This window comes from Fusarium phalaenopsidis, assembly GCF_050370095.1.
Source record: "Fusarium phalaenopsidis strain FUZ10S chromosome Unknown contig_32292, whole genome shotgun sequence".
Classification (NCBI taxonomy): domain Eukaryota; kingdom Fungi; phylum Ascomycota; class Sordariomycetes; order Hypocreales; family Nectriaceae; genus Fusarium; species Fusarium phalaenopsidis.
In genome coordinates this window covers 2,086,303-2,104,640 of record NW_028145410.1, presented here as the reverse complement: position 1 = coordinate 2,104,640, position 18,338 = coordinate 2,086,303, and the positions used below count along the sequence as shown (strand labels likewise).

General features: G+C 54.0%; 3 protein-coding genes across 3 annotated transcripts; 2 read left to right on the top strand and 1 right to left on the bottom strand.

Annotated features, from left to right (window-relative positions):
• Positions 1 to 3,645: 3,645 nt before the first annotated feature.
• Positions 3,646 to 6,118, top strand: LRP88_04939 (ketopantoate reductase PanE/ApbA-domain-containing protein; the record flags this gene model as incomplete). The annotated part of the gene is made up of 4 exons (XM_083241505.1): positions 3,646 to 3,800; positions 3,856 to 3,896; positions 3,955 to 4,387; positions 4,435 to 6,118. The coding sequence occupies 4 exons, from the start codon at positions 3,646 to 3,648 to the stop codon at positions 6,116 to 6,118; spliced, it is 2,313 nt and encodes a 770-aa protein (XP_083102653.1).
• A 2,584-nt stretch (positions 6,119 to 8,702) lies between these two features.
• LRP88_04938 (ribonuclease P protein subunit RPR2) lies at positions 8,703 to 9,248 on the bottom strand (the record flags this gene model as incomplete). Its single annotated transcript, XM_083241504.1, has 1 exon — positions 8,703 to 9,248. One exon carries the CDS (start codon positions 9,246 to 9,248, stop codon positions 8,703 to 8,705), a length of 546 nt encoding a protein of 181 aa, XP_083102652.1.
• Positions 9,249 to 9,757: 509 nt separating this feature from the next.
• Positions 9,758 to 11,751, top strand: LRP88_04937 (ATP-dependent RNA helicase SUB2; the record flags this gene model as incomplete). Its single annotated transcript, XM_083241503.1, has 5 exons — positions 9,758 to 9,983; positions 10,525 to 10,935; positions 10,985 to 11,345; positions 11,395 to 11,652; positions 11,703 to 11,751. 5 exons carry the CDS (start codon positions 9,758 to 9,760, stop codon positions 11,749 to 11,751), a joined length of 1,305 nt encoding a protein of 434 aa, XP_083102651.1.
• Between the last annotated feature and the right edge of the window lie 6,587 nt (positions 11,752 to 18,338).

The window sequence follows — 18,338 nt, the reverse complement described above, 5'->3', positions numbered from 1 at the left end:
GCTTTATTCCCCGTCTGGAGGAGGGTCTGCGTCGCGCCGGGAGAGGGAGAATCCTTCCGTTTATCCACTGTACCACGCTTTTGCTCTGCGTCTTGTCCCTCGCTGCGAGGCAAGCGGTGCGGGACAGTGGGTTGGTGTGCTGTGCAATGCTCCACGGCAAGGTTGGGTCCATTCTTTACACGAGGCATGGTGTCCACGGCTGGAGCTTGGGCCCTCTCGGCAGGGTTGCAATGCAGCTTGGTACGGGTGGGATTTGGTTCTTGGTGGTGGTCGTCCCGACTTTTGGAGGAAAGGTCGTGTGTCTTAATACGACGCTCTAATCACCGGGGTATTCAAAGTATGACGAATGTCGAGTGATGGCATGTCAAGAGCCGGGTCTCCCGAGAAAAGGATTCGTCCATTGCTGGCAGCGAGTTTGAACGCTGCAGCACACCGCAACACATGAGTTGTTGTTTGTTGTTGGTCGGGCAGTGGATATTTTGTTTCAATGCACGTCAGCCATCGGTCGACCCAGAGGTAGAAGAATGGCAATATATGCCGGCCAATCCACATATAGAGCGTGTACGATATCGGGGCAGGAGGATTCAACGGGTTTCGGTGCCTGGCCTAGATGCTGGTTAGGGGTCAACTAACTTGATCAGGTACCTGTCCCAGTGCGTAATGCGTGCCCGCGTCAGCAGTACCTGTGCCGTACACACGGAGCGTGAGGACGGGGTGATGCCGGTAGGGATGCTGATAGGGATGTGGTGGACAGCGGATGAAGATGGGTATGAGGATGCCATGCCAGTGTGGATGATGTCGCCGGACACTTTGGATGGATGGATGGACGGCAATCAGTCAGGGTCCCGTCTAACGCGCTGGCAACTTTCGCTTCTGGGGTCGACTTCGTATTCATTAGCATGCGCCCGAGTCCCTTGGTTTCTCCCTTCGGTCGCCAAAATTTCTCCCTCTCCCTCGCTCGTTTTCGTGCTCGAAGTGCTCTCGTTTGTTTCTCCATGTGTTTGCTCCGACACTGATTGCGCGCTGCTGCAAGTCGCCGTCAATCAAGACTCTTTCTCATTTGTGCTCCTTTGATCAAGTGTTGGTTGAGGAAGAGAAAGGGGCAGAGCAGATCCTCTAGAAGACGAAACAAAACATCAAAGCGACGACCCGGATAGGGAAAGAAGATCGAAGGAAGGAACGATCGATTACGACCAACGAACTTACGCCGACCACAACCTCCAACCAACCTACCTACCTACGACCATTTTTTTTTTAATAATTCCCTGACTTTGGGACCCTCCTGGAATTGTTCGATTAATCTCGGTATCCGGTCGGGCGCCTCTCTTTGACGAACGAACATCCAAGAAGGGAATATTGGCTTCTTTTTTTTTTTTTTTTTTTTTTTGGTTGGACATCCTGGGTTGGGTGTTCGCTACCTACCAAGCGACCTACCTGCGCAACCGTTGATGCTGCTTCTTGTTTAGACAGCAACAGAAGGAAGTTTCTTCCCAGCTCTCGACGCTTGGTCATCAGCTTGCTTTTCAGCTCAATTGTCGTTCCCAGCTGAAGTCACGCATCTCATCTCGCGTGCCTCCTCGTGGCATTCCCGTCCTTCTCCATTCTCAACTCCGGCCGCTCCGCACCGACCCTCACTAGCTCCAGCTCGCAAAATCTCGAAACAAAGGCCTCCCGTCATCGTCAGCATTCGTCACTACGACCCCACTGGCTTGCTCGCTCTTGGATTCGGGAGAATTCTATCGGGATAGAGAGGAAAATTAAGGAACAAGTGGGTGAGTTGAAGAGCCAAAAACTCTGTTTTCTTTGCCTTTGCACTCCCCTCCACGCTCAGATCATGAGCCTTGCATCTGCTACACCAGTCTCTATACGCCTCGACAGTCAGTATCAGCGCAGTGACAATCCCTTTTCTTAATCCTCCCTTGAGAAGCCACACCCCCCATCAACTCCCCTATGCCAATCCCCCATCCTCGCTTTGGCATTCTTTTCCTTGGAATCGGCAAATACGGGGATAGCATTTCCGGGGTCGCATTCCCCTGGTCACCCTCACCCACACTCACACACACGCCGTCATCCAATTTGAGCCTGTCCACCACTTGGAGCTCATGATATCGTCGCCGTTGTCCTTCAACCGACACTCGGGCTGAGCCACTCCCGCAAATCGCACATCCCACTGGGACCCCCCCTTGTCTTCTTTTCCCTGTTGCCCGCTGGCCTCCTGCTCGATACTTGTTGCTGGCCCCTTGCAAGCTTGGCCCCCTTGGTACTTGGCCGACTATCTTTCTTCTTTCCCACACCTCTCTTGCTCCCTCTCAATATTGCCTGCCTCTCCAAGGCATCTTGGCCTCCCCCCGGTCTCTAGAGAGATTGCGATGCCTAGTACTTGTCTCGCGAAGTACAGGACAGTCAAGGAGGTACTCCCGTAGACATTACACTACACTGCACGACGTGCTTGAGTTTTTCTCTCGGCAGCGCCTTACCCCTGCTGCCCCAATTCAAGTCCAGACCCAATCAATCATAGGCCATATCCATCTTTTGCACGCACGACACGCACGCACCGCCCAGGCCAAGACCGAGAGGACCCTCTCTTTCATCAACCCGACGCTGATTAACCTAAAGAAAACACAGGGATCCATTTCCAGCTCGTCCGGGGCCTGTCGCCTACGATTGCAAAGGAAAATCGCTTCTTCCCAACGGCCCAGAGTCCGAGTCCGCGCAACTTGTTCCGCGCCCGCTGTCTGTCGCCATTTCCAGCCTCGATCAAGCTCCAATTCTTGTCCCAGCTTCGCTCAGCTCAGCCCACACTCGCTCCTCCTATCTCGTCCTACGAACCCCAGACAGTCTCCCACGCCCCCCCGTTGGTCACCGTCCATCTCAGCTCTCGTCCCACCGGTCACACTCACTATTGACTGGTTGTCTGTCGACTTCTCGTTGCTTCATCACCACCTATCGCTGTCGACGCTCACGACCCCGGTACGCCATCCTGCCGCCGCCACGATTTCTGGCCCTGTCGCTCGCTGATCCCACCGCTGTCACCTCCGCCGCCATCTTTCGTCCGTTCTTCGTGGTCGCGACGCCTCGCTGGCCTCGTCCCAACCCGAAAGGCGATAGCTTCCTTGACACGATCCGCTACATGCACGACTGAGCCTGCTCCGTCGTCCTGGACCCCCGTCCTGCCGTTGTCTTCTCCATTGCGGCTCGCAATAAACGATAATCTGCCTCCACTGGGCCTGTCCTTGTCCAGCCATCCCCAGGGAGGCGCCCCCATCCCTTCCGACCTCGTTGCGCTGTGGTACCCATCACGCCCCGAGGCTACGGGTCCGTCATCAGAGACCGCCCGGTACACCCTCAAACCAGACCAGCCCGCTATTCCACATTAGGTCCCCATCGGACACCATGGCGCCTGTATCGCCCCGGCTCAGGATTCTATCAGGTTTGTCGTCCTCTCTCTCCTGCAATTCTTCCTCCATACCTAGGCCTGGCTCCTGGTGACTAGGCGCGTCATTACAACCCACCTGGCCCCTCCCATCTATTCACATTAGACAACCTCCATCAACTTCAATCTTCACTTCTACTCACCCAATCTTTCAACCTCACGCCAACCGCCTGGACGGTTGCTCGTGCAGCGTTCCACCTACGCTTCTCAACATGGCAGACAACGAGCTAATGAGAATCTGTGTAGTGGGAGGCAACCCTGTCTCGGCCTTCCTATCATGGCGACTACAAGCTACCAACGCGTGCGATGTGACGCTCGTTTGGAAGTCTGGGTACGAACATGTGGCACAGTACGGCATATCGTTCAAGTAAGTGAATCAAGTCCTCCCTCGTACGAATTAATCACTGACCAGTTCTTCCTAGGTCACCGACATTTGGCAATGAACGATTCAAGCCCCGGCATGGTATGTTGCCGACGACCAGATTTTTGCGACATCAAAAGCTAATTGTCTCCAATTGCAGTTGTCCGAAACCCCGAAGACGCCGCCAGTGCCCGCGAAGGCCCCTTCGACTACGTTGTTCTCTGTGTCAAGGCATTGCCGGATGTCTATGACCTCGCCTCCGTAATCGATTCTGTCGTCACCCCCCAGCACACTTGCATTCTCGTCAACACTACCCACACGCTGGGAGTCGAAGCTGCTCTTGAGGAGCGGTTTCCGACCAATGTCGTCCTGTCACTCGTTTCTGGTGCCGAGCTTACACAGCTTGGCCAGAGCGAGTTTGAACACAAAGGACCTACAGATATCTGGATTGGACCTGCCAGCCAGAATAAAAACATCCCCCAGTCTATCCAGGAGGATATGGCTCAGGCTTTGGCGGTGACCCTTAGCTCTGGCCAGGTGGAATGCAAGGTGTCCCCGAACATACGCCAACAACAATATGAGAGGGTGATGGGGTATGTCTCCCACACTTTGGCTCGAACTCGACTAACCAGCTCTCCAGGCCCATTGCTTTCCATCCTATTAGTGTCATTTTCGAAACTCCCAACCATGCCGCTCTTCTCGAGAAGGTTGGCGTCAGGGACATGGTGTCTGAAGTTCTTGATGAGCTGCTTCGATTGGCCGCTGCTAACGGATGCAAATTTGACGCTGATTTCAAGCAAAAGACAATTGACGAGATGACCAAGGCCTCGGGAGAGAGTATCATGTGGCAGGACTACGTTGCCAGGAGGCCTATGGAAATCGAGACCTACCTAGGATCACCCGTGAAGCTCGCTCGCGACAACAAGGTTTCCGTTCCCAGAATCGAAACCCTTTACGCCATCCTCCATAACCTAAATGCCGTCAACCGCAACAGACCTAAACCGGGCGATCCGAACGCCAACATCATGCCACCAAGCTCTCCGACCGCACCGCAACTGCCTCGAATGCCATCGCAGAACAGCCATCGCCCCATGATGAACGGTATGCCCAACGGAAACGGGATGCCACCTCGCCAACCCAGGCCACGGAACTCGTCCAATCTCAGCCAGGCTGGTATGCGTCGTGGACCACCTCCAATGAACGGTGGGCCACCCAACGGTTATCCCCGACCACCGCCTTCTATGAATGGTGGAGGCTCCCGCCAACCATCGAGGAGAGGATCTCTTGAGGAGAACAGCCTGGAGGAATTCTCACACCTTGTATTATATGATGACATCCCTGAAGGCTCTGAGCCTTCCGTGGCCGGTGATAACTCAGATATTGCTCTGCGAGAGCGGGAGCTGGCCCTACGACAGCGAGAACTTTCCATTCGAGAGCAAGAGATGCGAATGCGACGTGGACCTCCTGGGCCGCCCGGTCCCCCTGGAGGACCTGGAGGACCTGGTCCCCGCCGTGGCCCTCATCCTATGCGCAACAGCAAGCAGGTGTTTGACGACGACGATGATGACGACGACGACTACTTTGATCCGACCGCAAACCCCGCACCTCCACTGATTGACCCAGATAATTTCGACATGATGAGCGTGACGTCGAGAAAGAACCGCAAGGCCCCTGAGCAGAACCCTGCGCAGTTCCGCCGCAACCCCGATAACCTACCACCACCCACGCGAGGAGGGCGATTCAGACCCAGTTTTGGCCGCAACCGCACCAGCCAGGTCGGGCATACTCATGCTCCGATGACGACTGAGAACATTCTGGAGGATCCTCTCTTGAGTTGCTCTTCGAATCGCTACGGCGCGGTGGACCGTGGTGCCATGAGTGCAGGTTCTCGGGCCAACTCTCTTACGGCTGCAAGGCTTGATGACCTTCAGTATGGCCCTGGCCCCGGTGGACCTCCCGGCATGAACGGTGCCTACCCTCGGCGGGCCAGTCAGTCTCCTGGAAATCCCTATAGTCCATCGATGCGCGGCGGCAGCCGACGAGGATCTCCCCCGAATGGTTATGGCCCAGGCATGAACGGGCGACCCTCACCACCCGATGGTGTTCGCCAGCCCGTTCCCCGACACCCTCCGGGCCAAGGCAACGCAGTAGCACCACAGCAAGTTGAACAACATATTGGGGTGAGCGCCCTCCCTCAAACTAAACCTAGGAATGTTCGCAGTCTGACGGGTAGTGCGAGCGCCAGCGCGGGCAGTGGTGAATCCGGGTCAGCAAACAGCAGCCAGGGCAGTCTGCCTCCGCGCCCCCCGATTGGAGTGCGATAAGCTGCACTTGAAGGGCCGTGGTCCTTAGCCTTTATCCTGGCCCCGACGAAACGACAGCACAGCCGACCTCGGAAACAGAATCGAGCCATGTCCCGAAACATGGGAGTTGCGGCATCTTAAGTTTTCTCATGCCCTTAAAAGCCTCGCTTTTGAGATGAACTTGCATGTATCCCGTTGTTGTTGGGACTACGTTTGAAGTTTCTTACCTGTATTACATACGCCTATCTGGCTTCCTACTCACACGACACGCACCTCGACAAGGACGACACTTTCTTTTTGTTTTTATTATACGCCTCAGATCCATCGAAAACACGCGACGACACGACAAAAGTCAAGGTCACTTTGGACTATTCTCGGAAGATCAACGTCTTCATAATTAGCTCCGGTTCCGGCACAACCCGTACATACACATTGGAACGATCAAACAGAAGGAACCTATTTTGGTAATATTGCATTGGGATCGGACTTGATATTCTGTGCTTTTTAGCATATAATCGACTATCGGCCCTCAGCCCCTGAGCGGCGTTTCACGCCTCCACTTGAGCCAATGCATGTGCATGGTCTCGGTGTGTCCAACACCCTGGACTCAGGATACTACTGGCGGAACGTCATTGGGACCGGGGGACGAGCGGTCAGGCTTCCAGGATTAAGGGTGGATGGGGAGGCTCAAAGGCGCTGCATAACCTGGACAAGTCTTTGCTTTCTTCTCACTGGAGTTCCCTTCCATATGTTTGCAGGCATGATGAAGAATTCAGACTGGCGTCGCAAGCAGGGAGGGACTATGACAGGCATTGTTTTTCTCACTGGGGGCACACAAGCACATTAGACTAAGGATGGTTGTTTCTTTTCTGGTTACTCTGTTGATCGCGAGTTGTTTGTTTGTTTGTGGAGAAATGAAAGGGAAAGCCTCGGAGTGGGATCCTTTGGGAAACACACATAGACACGAATGGTTATAAAAGAGAAGATGGCGATGAATCGAGTTTGAAGGGTTTCCTAATGAGTGATGGCTACAAAGTAGCAAGGGCAGCGGAGTGATTGGAGGTATATGACCTGACTGGATGTGAAGGGCTTGACATTGGGGACGAGCGTTGAGCCTTGACAACGAATTGGAAGAAGTGCAAATGTTGAGTGCAAAAGTAAAGTAATTATTAACAAGGCATAATACTTGAGTCTATTCAGAATCAACTTTCATATTGATAAAAAGATCGGACGCAGACAAAGCTGCCAATGCTTGAGGCGCCAACCGTACAGGCAGAAGAGGCTCAACATTCATTTATTTACTACAAGCTATTAATCAACACGAGATACATAAGTTTTTGAGGGAAAGGGGTGGATAGACAATGAAGGTAGATGCAGCCTTCATGCATTCCATCCAAGTGAGCGAGCAAGTGATTGTTTGTTGATACGTCTGAGTCGGGAAAGTGCACGGGCCAACCAAGCAGAACCCCAGGCTCAACCACCACTCTCGCTCTATCCTGACTTCTCATCACAACAAGCACCCAGAATAAGAACGACGACTATATCGGGGGTTTTTATTTGTCTCTCCTTCGTGATAAACATCCAATCTTGATTTGTTGCTTTCCCCTACGTCCGGGACGTCGCAAAACCCCTCCAAACTCCAAGCTTCCTGCGTTGGCGTTCTTTATCATCGACTTCGTTGCTACTTGCCTGAGCGCTGGAACCTGGGTCACAGGACAAAGACTTGGCACAACGACCGGGAACTTGCAGTTAAAAGGCTTCAGGAATAGGCCAGAGGAAACTCAGTCATGGCTATGCGAAACGTGACCGGGTCGCAGGTGCGGCAGAGCATGGCGACCAGCGGAAGCGCGCTCAAGTCGAGACAGCTCGTAGGTCTTTGGCCACAACGGTGACTTCCTCTACTAACATTCCTGCGACAAACAGGCACAGCTCAACTCGCAACTCGCCCAGCTTTCGGCCAATCTCTCCGATACAGAGAACCTGCTACGCATGACCAGTGTGCAGGCGGAGGCGATGAGGGGGTTGGGCAGCTGGCATGGCGGGCTGTAAGTGTTGATCGTCCCAAACCTGTGTTCAAGTCAGTGGCTTACGATGATAGTTTCATGGCGGCGAGCAAGGTGCTGGGAGAAGAAAGCGTCAAAGAGGCTGGCCAGCCAGGGAAGTGATGGATCAATGGTATTCATGGAGATGTTACGTGACAACGGGTTAAAACAAAGAAACAAGTATTGTGGCTTAAGCCATGTTCTATTACGGCGACTTATGATCATCGCCGAATCTATATTGGCGAATCACTTCAGACATCCACCAGACATGTGCTTGTGACGGAGTCCGCTGCTTCGCGTTCAAGACCTTGGCCTTGTTCGTAGCATTCAGCTTCAGGCTCCACGGCTTGGCTTCAATGGCGAGCACAGCCAGTCCTACACCATCTCCCATGTGATTTTCCAAAAGATGATCCTTTGTTGTATGGCATGTTGGGGTTCTGGCGTTGAGACCAACTTGAGTGTCCTTCTCACGGCTCGCCAACTCCGCGGCTCTGACGATCTTCGCATATTATCGTAGCCGACGGGAGATTGGTATCAAGTTATTCAAAATTTAGTTTCTTGTTTCACGGCCCTGGTGTCGTTCCTGGGGTGGGCTCTTGAGTCTTTGCCTCGTCGCAAACATCCTCCATGGGCTCATCGGGCTTCGGTCCTCGCAAGGTCTTCCTCTTCTGCCTTGGCGCACTGACGGGGTACCTCTTGACGTTTCCACACGTCTTGCATCGTATCGTAAGAACATCTGCCCAGGGTTTCCTCCCGCCCTTGCTGGCGTTCTCCACGGTTGAGGTGCAGGTCTCCCCTTCGACCTGGAGAGTGTCGCAGAATTTGCAGATGGTCTGCTTCATGGCTGGGCTTTGTCGAATCTGGGCCTTCAAAGAAACAGCTCGTAAACTGGAGGCGATATGCCGAGACATATTCTGCGCGGCCTTTTGTTCGTTGGCTGTTGGTGCTGGAGCACTGTGCTCATGACCTGAGGGCGAGGATTTTGATGAAGCATCTTGTCCAGGTTGGCGATTTTGACTGGCGAGGTATGAGGCCGCTTGGTAAAGGTATGAGGCTCTGGAATAGATGATGCGGTTCTGGACGCCTTTCGGCTCCTTGGCCTTGGCCATTAATTCCAAGTCTTTGTCAGGATTTGTATGTGATTTCTAAGTTCAGTCTGCAAAGACTCATCTCGAAGATTCATCAAGGATTCTCGCCCGTCCGTGCCAAAAACACCAACTTGGCACTGTTCGCTGACGGCTGCCTCGCGTCACGTGCGTTGCTACGGTGCACGGGCCTGTTTGTCAAGAGGGCGATCGAGCGGGCCCTCCTGCCTGCTTTCTGGCGTCTCCCTCCTCAGCCTCAAACAAAGAAAGCCTTTCAAGTTCATCCTTGAACGACAACTGGGGCTCCCTCTTCATCTCCCACCTCTCTCTCTCTCTTTCAATCCATCACTCTCCTCTGTTTCCCTCATCTTGTGGCACGTTCGCGCCGCATCTTCGACTCTTTCCCCGGCGACGCGACCCCCTTGTGGAGAGCATCGCGTTCTGCACGTCAGCGCAACCTCGCTGCAAAAGGACAGCTTTCGCAGCAGCTTCGCATTCGACAATCTAACCCGCGCTCAACACCAACCGCCATCATGTCCCACGAGGAAGATCTCATCGACTACTCCGATGAGGAGATCGGCGGCAACGAGACTGCCGCCACCACCTCGAATGGCAAGAAGGGCGAGCTGGCCGCCGGCAACAATGTCGACAAGAAGGGCAGCTACGTCGGTATTCACTCGACCGGTTTCCGCGACTTCCTGCTCAAGGCCGAGCTCCTTCGCGCGATTGCCGACTGCGGTTTCGAACATCCATCGGAGGGTTAGTCCTGATATTCTAATACCCTAAGTCATCAAATCCCCTCCCTTCAAGCGTCCGTCCATCTCGCAAGCAAGCAAGAAGAAATGGCCATTTTCTCCTACAAATCGTCGTCGTCGTTGTCGGAAGAGGTTCAGCAGGGACCTGAGATGGTCCGAGTATCCGGGCGGAAGCAGACCACGGGTGAGAGACGTGGTTCTCCGCAAAACACAACCCGCCTGTCGCAACGTATCGCGTGAAAGCGGATATGGCGCAGGAGGTTGACGCGAACGGATCATTCTGGTTGAAATAATGGACGAAACGAGGAACACTTTGATCAGCACAGCAGAACTCTTGGCGCTCCAGGCCCATGGTTCTTGCGCAGCTGTTCGACCTGGAAATCTTCGGTTGTGGGATCATCATTTCGCCTTGATGAACCACCAATCTCAATGGAGACTGCGAGATTTGGCAATGGCTAAGCTGCGACGATGGACGGACTTCCTGACATTGCACCCGTCGTTCGTTGCTTCTTAGAAACCCGCTCTAACATCGGTTCGATCGACAGTCCAACAAACTTGTATCCCTCAGGCTCTTCTCGGCGGTGATATCATCTGCCAAGCCAAGTCCGGTCTGGGAAAGACGGCCGTCTTTGTCCTCGCGACCCTTCAGCAGGTCGAGCCTGTGAACGGAGAGGTCTCGGTCGTTGTCATGTGCCACACCCGTGAGCTGGCCTACCAGATTCGGGACGAGTACAACCGCTTCAGCAAGTACATGCCTGACATCAAGACTGGTGTGTTCTATGGTGGTACCCCCATCAAGACGGATGTCGAGACCTTGAAGAACAAGGAGACTTGCCCTCACATTATTGTCGGCACTCCTGGTCGTCTTAAGGCCCTTGTCCGTGACAAGGCTCTGCGCCTTGGCAGCGTCCGCATTTTCGTTCTCGATGAGTGCGACAAGATGCTTGACCAGCCTGGTAAGTACTGCTTCTCGGTGCGCAATGCGACGCGATACTAATTTGATAGACATGCGTACCGATGTTCAGGATGTGTTCCGCGCCACTCCTCAGCAGAAGCAGGTCATGATGTTCTCCGCTACTCTGTCCGAGGAGGTCAAGCCCATCTGCCGAAAGTTCATGCAGAACCCAACCGAGCACTACGTCGATGAGGACACCAAGCTCACCCTCCACGGTCTCCAGCAGTACTACATCAAGCTGGAGGAGAAGGAAAAGAACCGCAAGCTCAACGAGCTCCTGGATGATCTGCAGTTCAACCAGGTCATCATTTTCGTCCGCAGCACCGTCCGTGCTACCGAGCTTGACAAGCTACTCCGGGAATGCAACTTCCCTTCGATCGCTGTTCACTCGGGTGTCAGCCAGGAGGAACGGTAAGTCGTCATTGCATGTTCGTTGAGGCCCTTTTCTAACAGCGCACAGTATCCGTCGCTACAAGGAATTCAAGGAGTTCAAGAAGAGAATCTGCGTTGCTACTGACGTCTTCGGCCGAGGTATTGATATTGAGCGTATCAACCTCGCCATCAACTACGATCTTTCAAACGACGCCAGCTCGTACCTTCACCGAGTCGGTCGTGCCGGCCGTTTCGGTACCAAGGGTCTGGCCATCTCTTTCGTCAGCACCGACCAGGACCAGGAGGTGCTGAAGGAGATTGAGAAGCGATTCGAGGTCGCCCTTCCGTAAGTTTTGTCACTTCCTGTCTGTGATACTAGATACTAACCTAGAGTAGTGAATTCCCCAAGGAGGGTGTTGATGCCAGCACTTACATGGCTTCCTAGAGTACCGCATCGCCTGGTGTTTAGAGTGGATCGTACGACAACAGGGGCCAACTTCTCTCGCTGCCGCGGACGCAATGGTGAGGAAACCAGGAGAATGGTATCAAACAAGACATTTTTGGCGGCGAAGGGGAAAAGTTGCAAACGGTTCCGGATTTTGTTTGGTCAATTGTAATTGAGTATGTAACTATTGAATGGATTTTGCAAAACCCTCAGTGCAGACTGTTCTCTTGATTGTGTTGTGTCGGAGAGTCCCCTTTCTCGTCAGTCCAGTCATCTCAGCCTCGGAGAAGTTCTTCATGACAAAATGGTCAACCTGTCACACCTTGTGACCCGTTTACCTTGCCTCGCTGAACGGTTGAGGTTGGTACAATGACAAGATTGTGGTTCCTCGGACGTCGGTCACGCCAACATCGAAGGGTATGATGCGGAATAAAAAAGTTTGAAGAATCGGCTCGGTCGCCCGAGTATGGGTCATTCTTACCGGCAGTGTCATGTTCGGTTCAAGACTTGGAGATGGTGACTGGTTGAAACAAAAAGCCAGTTTCATTGTATGAACCCGACGTGTTACCTTGGTGAGCTCCCCTCCCCCCGAGGTTGATGATAGTAATAGGTGACTCTACGGAGTGTGGCAAGTAGGGCTCATGATGATGAGCGTTGTTGTAGTGACAGTGAGTTTTGAGGCTACACACTAGATGTCGGTCATAAGATGGTCTCCCGAGGGGTAGCAACGGTCGCCAATATTTGTTCTGCATTGGATGACGATGTGTTTGCGGAAAAAGTAGACGGCAGGCTGCCTTGTGGTGTTGGACCTGTGTCGATGTGCCCGTGGTACGGGTTGCCATCTAGATCTTTTTTCATGCATGCTAAAGCCGCGTAGTTTGCGAGTGGTGTACATGAGCTTCCAAGTCGTGTAACAATAATATATCTTCTACTCTGCTTCTCTACGTCACACAACAAACTTGCGACTGAGTCACAGTGGGAATAGAGGCAGCAAAACAACAGGAACATGGTCTACGAAGATGGCCTCTCGGTGTCAACCTCGCCTCGGTCAGATGTCTCTATCATGCAGCATACTAGTCGCAAAAGCCAACCTGGCCTCTTTTCCAAGGTTCATGGCCATTGACAACAACAACTACTCGGTGAGCAAGCCCGCCTCGTCGCCTTATCATTTGCCCCGCCGTGGCCCCTCAAAGGTTCACCACGTCTCAAGAGGGGCAGAAGGCTGTCACCGCAGATCAGCACTCGGGTTTACCTGGTTGGGTTATATCTTCCTTGAGGGGGGAATATGCATGAGTGGATGGGGAACGCCGGCAGATGTCGGGGCATTTACTTGGAAATATCATTTGGGGGCGGTCTTGTGTCGATAGGATCTGGAGGATTCCAGCAACCTCTCGGTTTCAGACGCCTTCTTGACGCCTTCTCGAAGGCTGCCTGATAGGAACGGTCAAAGTCTCTCTTCTGCCCCTTGTGATGCGCGACCCAGGGCTGCCTTGCGTTTGATGGTTGCAACGAACGGCGCGTGGATATTGGATGACCACGATGATGATGGGCTTTAACGCGCCTCGTGCTGTCAGGGAATGGCGACAAGGGCCATGCCTGCGCGGTGTGCCCTGGGACGACTAGGCAGCCACGTTCTGTGCTTTTTGTAAATCTGACGGTGAGGCCGGGGTCGTCGGGTCCGTCACATCCAACCATCCATCCAGGTTTGAATTTAACAGAACAGGAACAAGGAATGGGACTTTGGGCGCATATTCCTGTTCCGGCGGGACCGCGAAAGAGGATTCGTCTGAGATAAGCCAGCCCTTTAGATTCAATCACTCAGCTCCTGCTTGGACCTCTGTCCGTGTCAGCTAGACATTCAGAGCTCGGTGGGCGTCAGCCCAGCCTCGAGCATCGCGTAATCTCGACCGCCTCTCATGAGATCCATATGGAAACTTCCGTGCCCGGGCGGGGCTCCGAAGAAGCCGGGGGTCGGAATGTGGGGGCCATGGGGGAGAGCACGCGGCACGGCAGGACCAAACTCGTCTCCGATGCTGTTAGTTGATGATGAAAGAAGAGACACGGACGCTGAGACGATACCTAGATTAGGTACATGATAGCATGCAGTGCTATAGAGATCATCCAAGTGCTTCATCATAGTTGTCATTGCTCTTTTTTCATAATTTTTCGGTGGGGAGCACAATGTGCCTCGTGGTGCCTCCATGCTAGTGTATCGCTTTTTTCTTCACCCACGTGGGGAGTTGGATCAAGCCCGGTGTTGGGTTGGGGGATACCGAACGAACGCCAGGAGCATCATGGGTCCTTCCAAGGCGTTCGTGAATTAGACATGATGGGGGTTTCTCGTCTGGGTAGTCTCCGATGCTGCCTCCGAAGAACCACGCCGATATCTTTGGAATCACCGAGGTCCCATGGGTGAGGGAGTGTCTCGCGGTGCGTCATCTATACTCAGCCATCCGACAGCGGCTGAGATTCAGGCGGCGGTGCAGGCAGCGTCTGGGCTTGCGAACAGCTTGGCCGAGCACGAGAATAGACGGCGTGAACATCACGGTGGATCATCTCCCCCGTCTACCTTTGACCGTCAAGTTCGGGCGAGAATGCGTTCAATGCGAATGTGCCCGAGGGGAGCCTGGATTGTCCAGGGTAGGCTGGCCGCGTTTAGAGATTGACTCATTCTATCCGAGCCCGACGACGCCGGAGCAGGCGCTGGGGTCGTTCGTGTGGGAGGGTGCGCATCGAATCTAGGGTTTGGCCCAGAGACGCTCGATTCACGGGCCCTTGAGATCTCACACCACACTGGCTGCTTATCCCGCAAAACTCGTGAGGTAGGTATTCCGACGGCAGCGACAACTGACCGTCATCTACATTAGGGAGCAGGATGGATAGCCCGGAAGCATCAGACGGCGCCACCCTGGAGCCAATCACGGTCACCCAAGCCGAGCGGGGGATTCATTCGGCTACCGAATGAACACCCTGTCGAGACTCTTTCCTTGATGCACATTCGAGAGCTAAAAAGGTGAACCCGTGTGCGCGTGTGCATGTACGTATGTATCCCCTGCCGGGCTGCCCGCTCAAAGGAGAAGGCTGTGACAGCTGCTGCGGCAAATCCGTTTCTAATAGAGGAAGATGCTTTGTAACACGGCCTGGATAGACGGGAATGGTGAATGGCAATAATCCCGTGGTGTCCACAAACACGGCGCACAACCTAGGCAAAGAACCTGTTCGCCCGGGTCTGTTAAGGATCCGGTGTCCGATGGAGTGCCCCCGTACCTAAATCGAGAGGGCCACGGCCGGTGCTGAGGTAATGATTTGTACAACCTCCCTGGCTGCACAACATCTTGGACGCCAGTGGGGAGAGTCCGGCGGACCACAGAGACAGTTACCTGCAGTCTTGAGTCGGGACTTGTCGCGGTAACGCCAACAAGATTGGCTCTCTGTTAAGGGGTTGGTAGCGCCGCCACTTGGTGGACGCACGAGCCAGAGTGAGGTGTCTGGTGCGAGGGAGGTCGTTGATCATGATCGGGAGGCGGAAACAAAGCAAATCTGCTGAGTGCGAGAGTGATGGGCTGTCGTTTCACCATTCGACAATCAGATACCGAGTGATTCGCGTGCGTGCAGATCGAGGCAAGGAAAACTCATCATCATGTCCTGCATCACCAGTTTCGCGCGTCCTCATGAGCGAGGTGGAACTGAGGCTATGACGGCACTTGCCGCTCACCACGCAATCATGATGGCTATGCCATGGATGTTTGTCGACAGGCTGACGGACTCGTTGCCATAGCGTCGATGATGCGTATTCACCGAGACAATGCAGGAACTGATGATTATCACCTTGCACATCCAGCCCAGTTGAGAGTTGTGCAGATGTTAAAGAGGGAGGGCGACCGAGACGGTCACATCCAGGCAGAGAAATGCCTAGCAGAGGGCTGACACAAACAACCGAGTGCTCCAGGCGCATCGACACTGATAAGATGTATCAATATTAATGTCGAGCGTGTGCATTGCGGCCCGCATGGCAGCCTCGAGGCTTGTAACATTAGGTGTCCTGCACCCCGTGTTTGGTCGGCGAGCCTCCGAAGCTGTTGCCAGATGGTTCCCGGAGCAACTTTACGGAGCCACGAGAGACGAGCTCCGAATACATGCAAGTCAAAGCCCAAAAGGCAATTGCTTCCATCGCTTCTTCGCTGCTCGGGGCGGACTCTCCCGGGAACCAGTCACTGCAAGTGAGGTCATTGTGGGACGGACGGGTTCCCCGTGGTTGTTGGATTAACAATCGGATGGGGAGAATGGCGAGACCTCTCGGGATTTTGTGTGAGGGAGGGAGGCAGCAGGGCTGTGAATGGCCTGGAAATCCGGCCCAGACCCGGACAGAGAGAAGCATGAGATTTCCTTTGAGTCGGAACGGAGTTGGACAGGCGCGCTTCTTGATTAAAGTGGTGTGTTTTTTCGCTTCTACACGGGTCAAGGAAAAGAAAGAGACATCAGTACAATTAGACATCGTCTATCTTCTCAGGGTAGCCAGATGGCAAGTGTAAGAATAAGAAGGGAGTAAATGAGTGAGATCTGAAGTATTACCTGTCATTGGGATACCCTTTCCTATCATTTTAGCATATTCCTTCCATATGAGTTCGCCTGCTGCAAAAGTGATACTGTAATATGAAAATGTGTTAGGCGTGCTTTGCAGTTCTGGTGTCTCGTTTATTCCTTGACCCGCGTGCCACACTCGGCTTCCTCTTTGTCGCGATCCGGGACACGGCGAAGACTGTGGCAAGATCTGGTGCAACTCAAAAGTTTTTCTCTGGCTATTCTGGCCTTGGCCTTGGCTTTGGTCTGGCTCGGTTGGGTTGAGTTGTTGGGCGAGTCGTAGCTATCCGGGGGCCACACTCCAGGCCGCACAATCTTGAAGCACACATGGTTGGATTTCAGGTTTCGTAGCGCATCCGGGCGGCGCGGTCGGCGTCGTGGGCGTGCCTTTGAGACGAGACGAGACAAACTAAAAGCCATCTCATCCACATCCACCCATCCCCATCCCCATCCCACTCCTGTTGGACCATCCAATCCTGGCGGGAAAGCCGCCTGGGGTATCATTGGACAAGCCATATTGTGAATCTCTGTTGACGGTACCTAGTACGGTCGAATGCTCATGTGAAGAAGTAGCAAAATGCCTGAGCCGGCGCTTGAGGGGCTCACGGAGTTTGAGAGCAACGGTAATCGTCGCAGACCCATGAGCTCGGGTCAGCAGCGAATCCGAGGGGTCCCCTCATGACCAGGCACGATATTGATGACGGATGACAGGAAATGGAGACCTCGTCGTCGTAGGTGACAGTCACAAAAATGGCAGCGGGCCAAGGCAGAGGTTCACAGGGCAGTGGCGGAGATGGCGGAGGTGTGCACTGTCCAGTCCAGTCCAGAGAGGAGCTGAAGGAGAAGAGTCATCGCTCAGCAGCCAAGTTTTGGCGGGCTGTGCTTCCCCTCAAATTGGTCAAGGCTTCTGGACGAGACCACTCTGTTCGTTCCTTTCTTGGGTTGGATGCTGAGGAATGGTGTGTGTTAGCGGTTAGTGCTTGCAGTTTCGTCCTCTCGGCCTCGGGGATTTTATAAGAGGGTAGTACGCGATCTAAGAAAGTGTTTGAGTCAGGGACGAGTCTCCCCGACTGCTGATGCAGAGCATCTTGTATTTGACTGAGGATGATAACGAGCTCGAGCAAAGGGCAGGAGGAGGATTCATCTCCAAGAGACAACTCAGTGAAGCCGAAAAGGGTTGGGTGGGTGACAAGGGTGGCCGGAGTGGCAGGGATACGCGAGACGCATGGACGAACCAGGCTGGCGTGCTAGTGCGTGAGTAAAGTGAATGAAGTGTCTGAGGATGAGGTGAGTTGATTGTGCACCTCAAAGACAGGAGCGCAGCGTCGTCGACAAGGCTCTTGAAAGTGGAGGCCTTGTAAGGCGTCTTGATCTGCTCGATGATGGAGGAGATGAGGCATTCTTATGAGGCTTCAACCAACATGAGTGAAACATACAGTACTGTATCGATGGACAGGCCTTGCCGAGGCGGGCGATGTTCTGTCTTGACGGTTGGCGATCCACTGCCACTGCCCGGGTCAACCTCACCCCTTTTGCTCTGCCACCATCCTCACTGATTCACTGATCTCTTCTGCCTTGAGGCCGGGAAGTGGTGGTCCAGTGGGAGACATTTCGTGCTTGGGAAAGGGTGGAGGTGGAGGATGTGGATGCGCCCTGGTGGGTGGAGGGGGGGGAACGCGCGCTGCAGGATCCGGATGGCCAATGAGGAAATGCCAAAAGGCAGACACGCTGCAAGGCCCATCGAGAAGGCCATGGCATGTATTAAATGCGCGATTTGAGCACTGTATGGCACTGTGATGTGGAGCCGAAAGGTTCAGTGGCCCAGTGGACAGGGTCGGCGCGTCACAGAAGACGGCGTCGACTGGCTGGCTCATAGACAAGGGCTCAGCTGCACCGTGTCGAGAGGCACGAGATTCACGGCTGCGTCGTACTGGTACCTCGCGACTGGGGCTTGATGCGCGCGCGCCGTAGGTACCGTCGCTCAACTCGCCTCTCCTCCCGGGCTC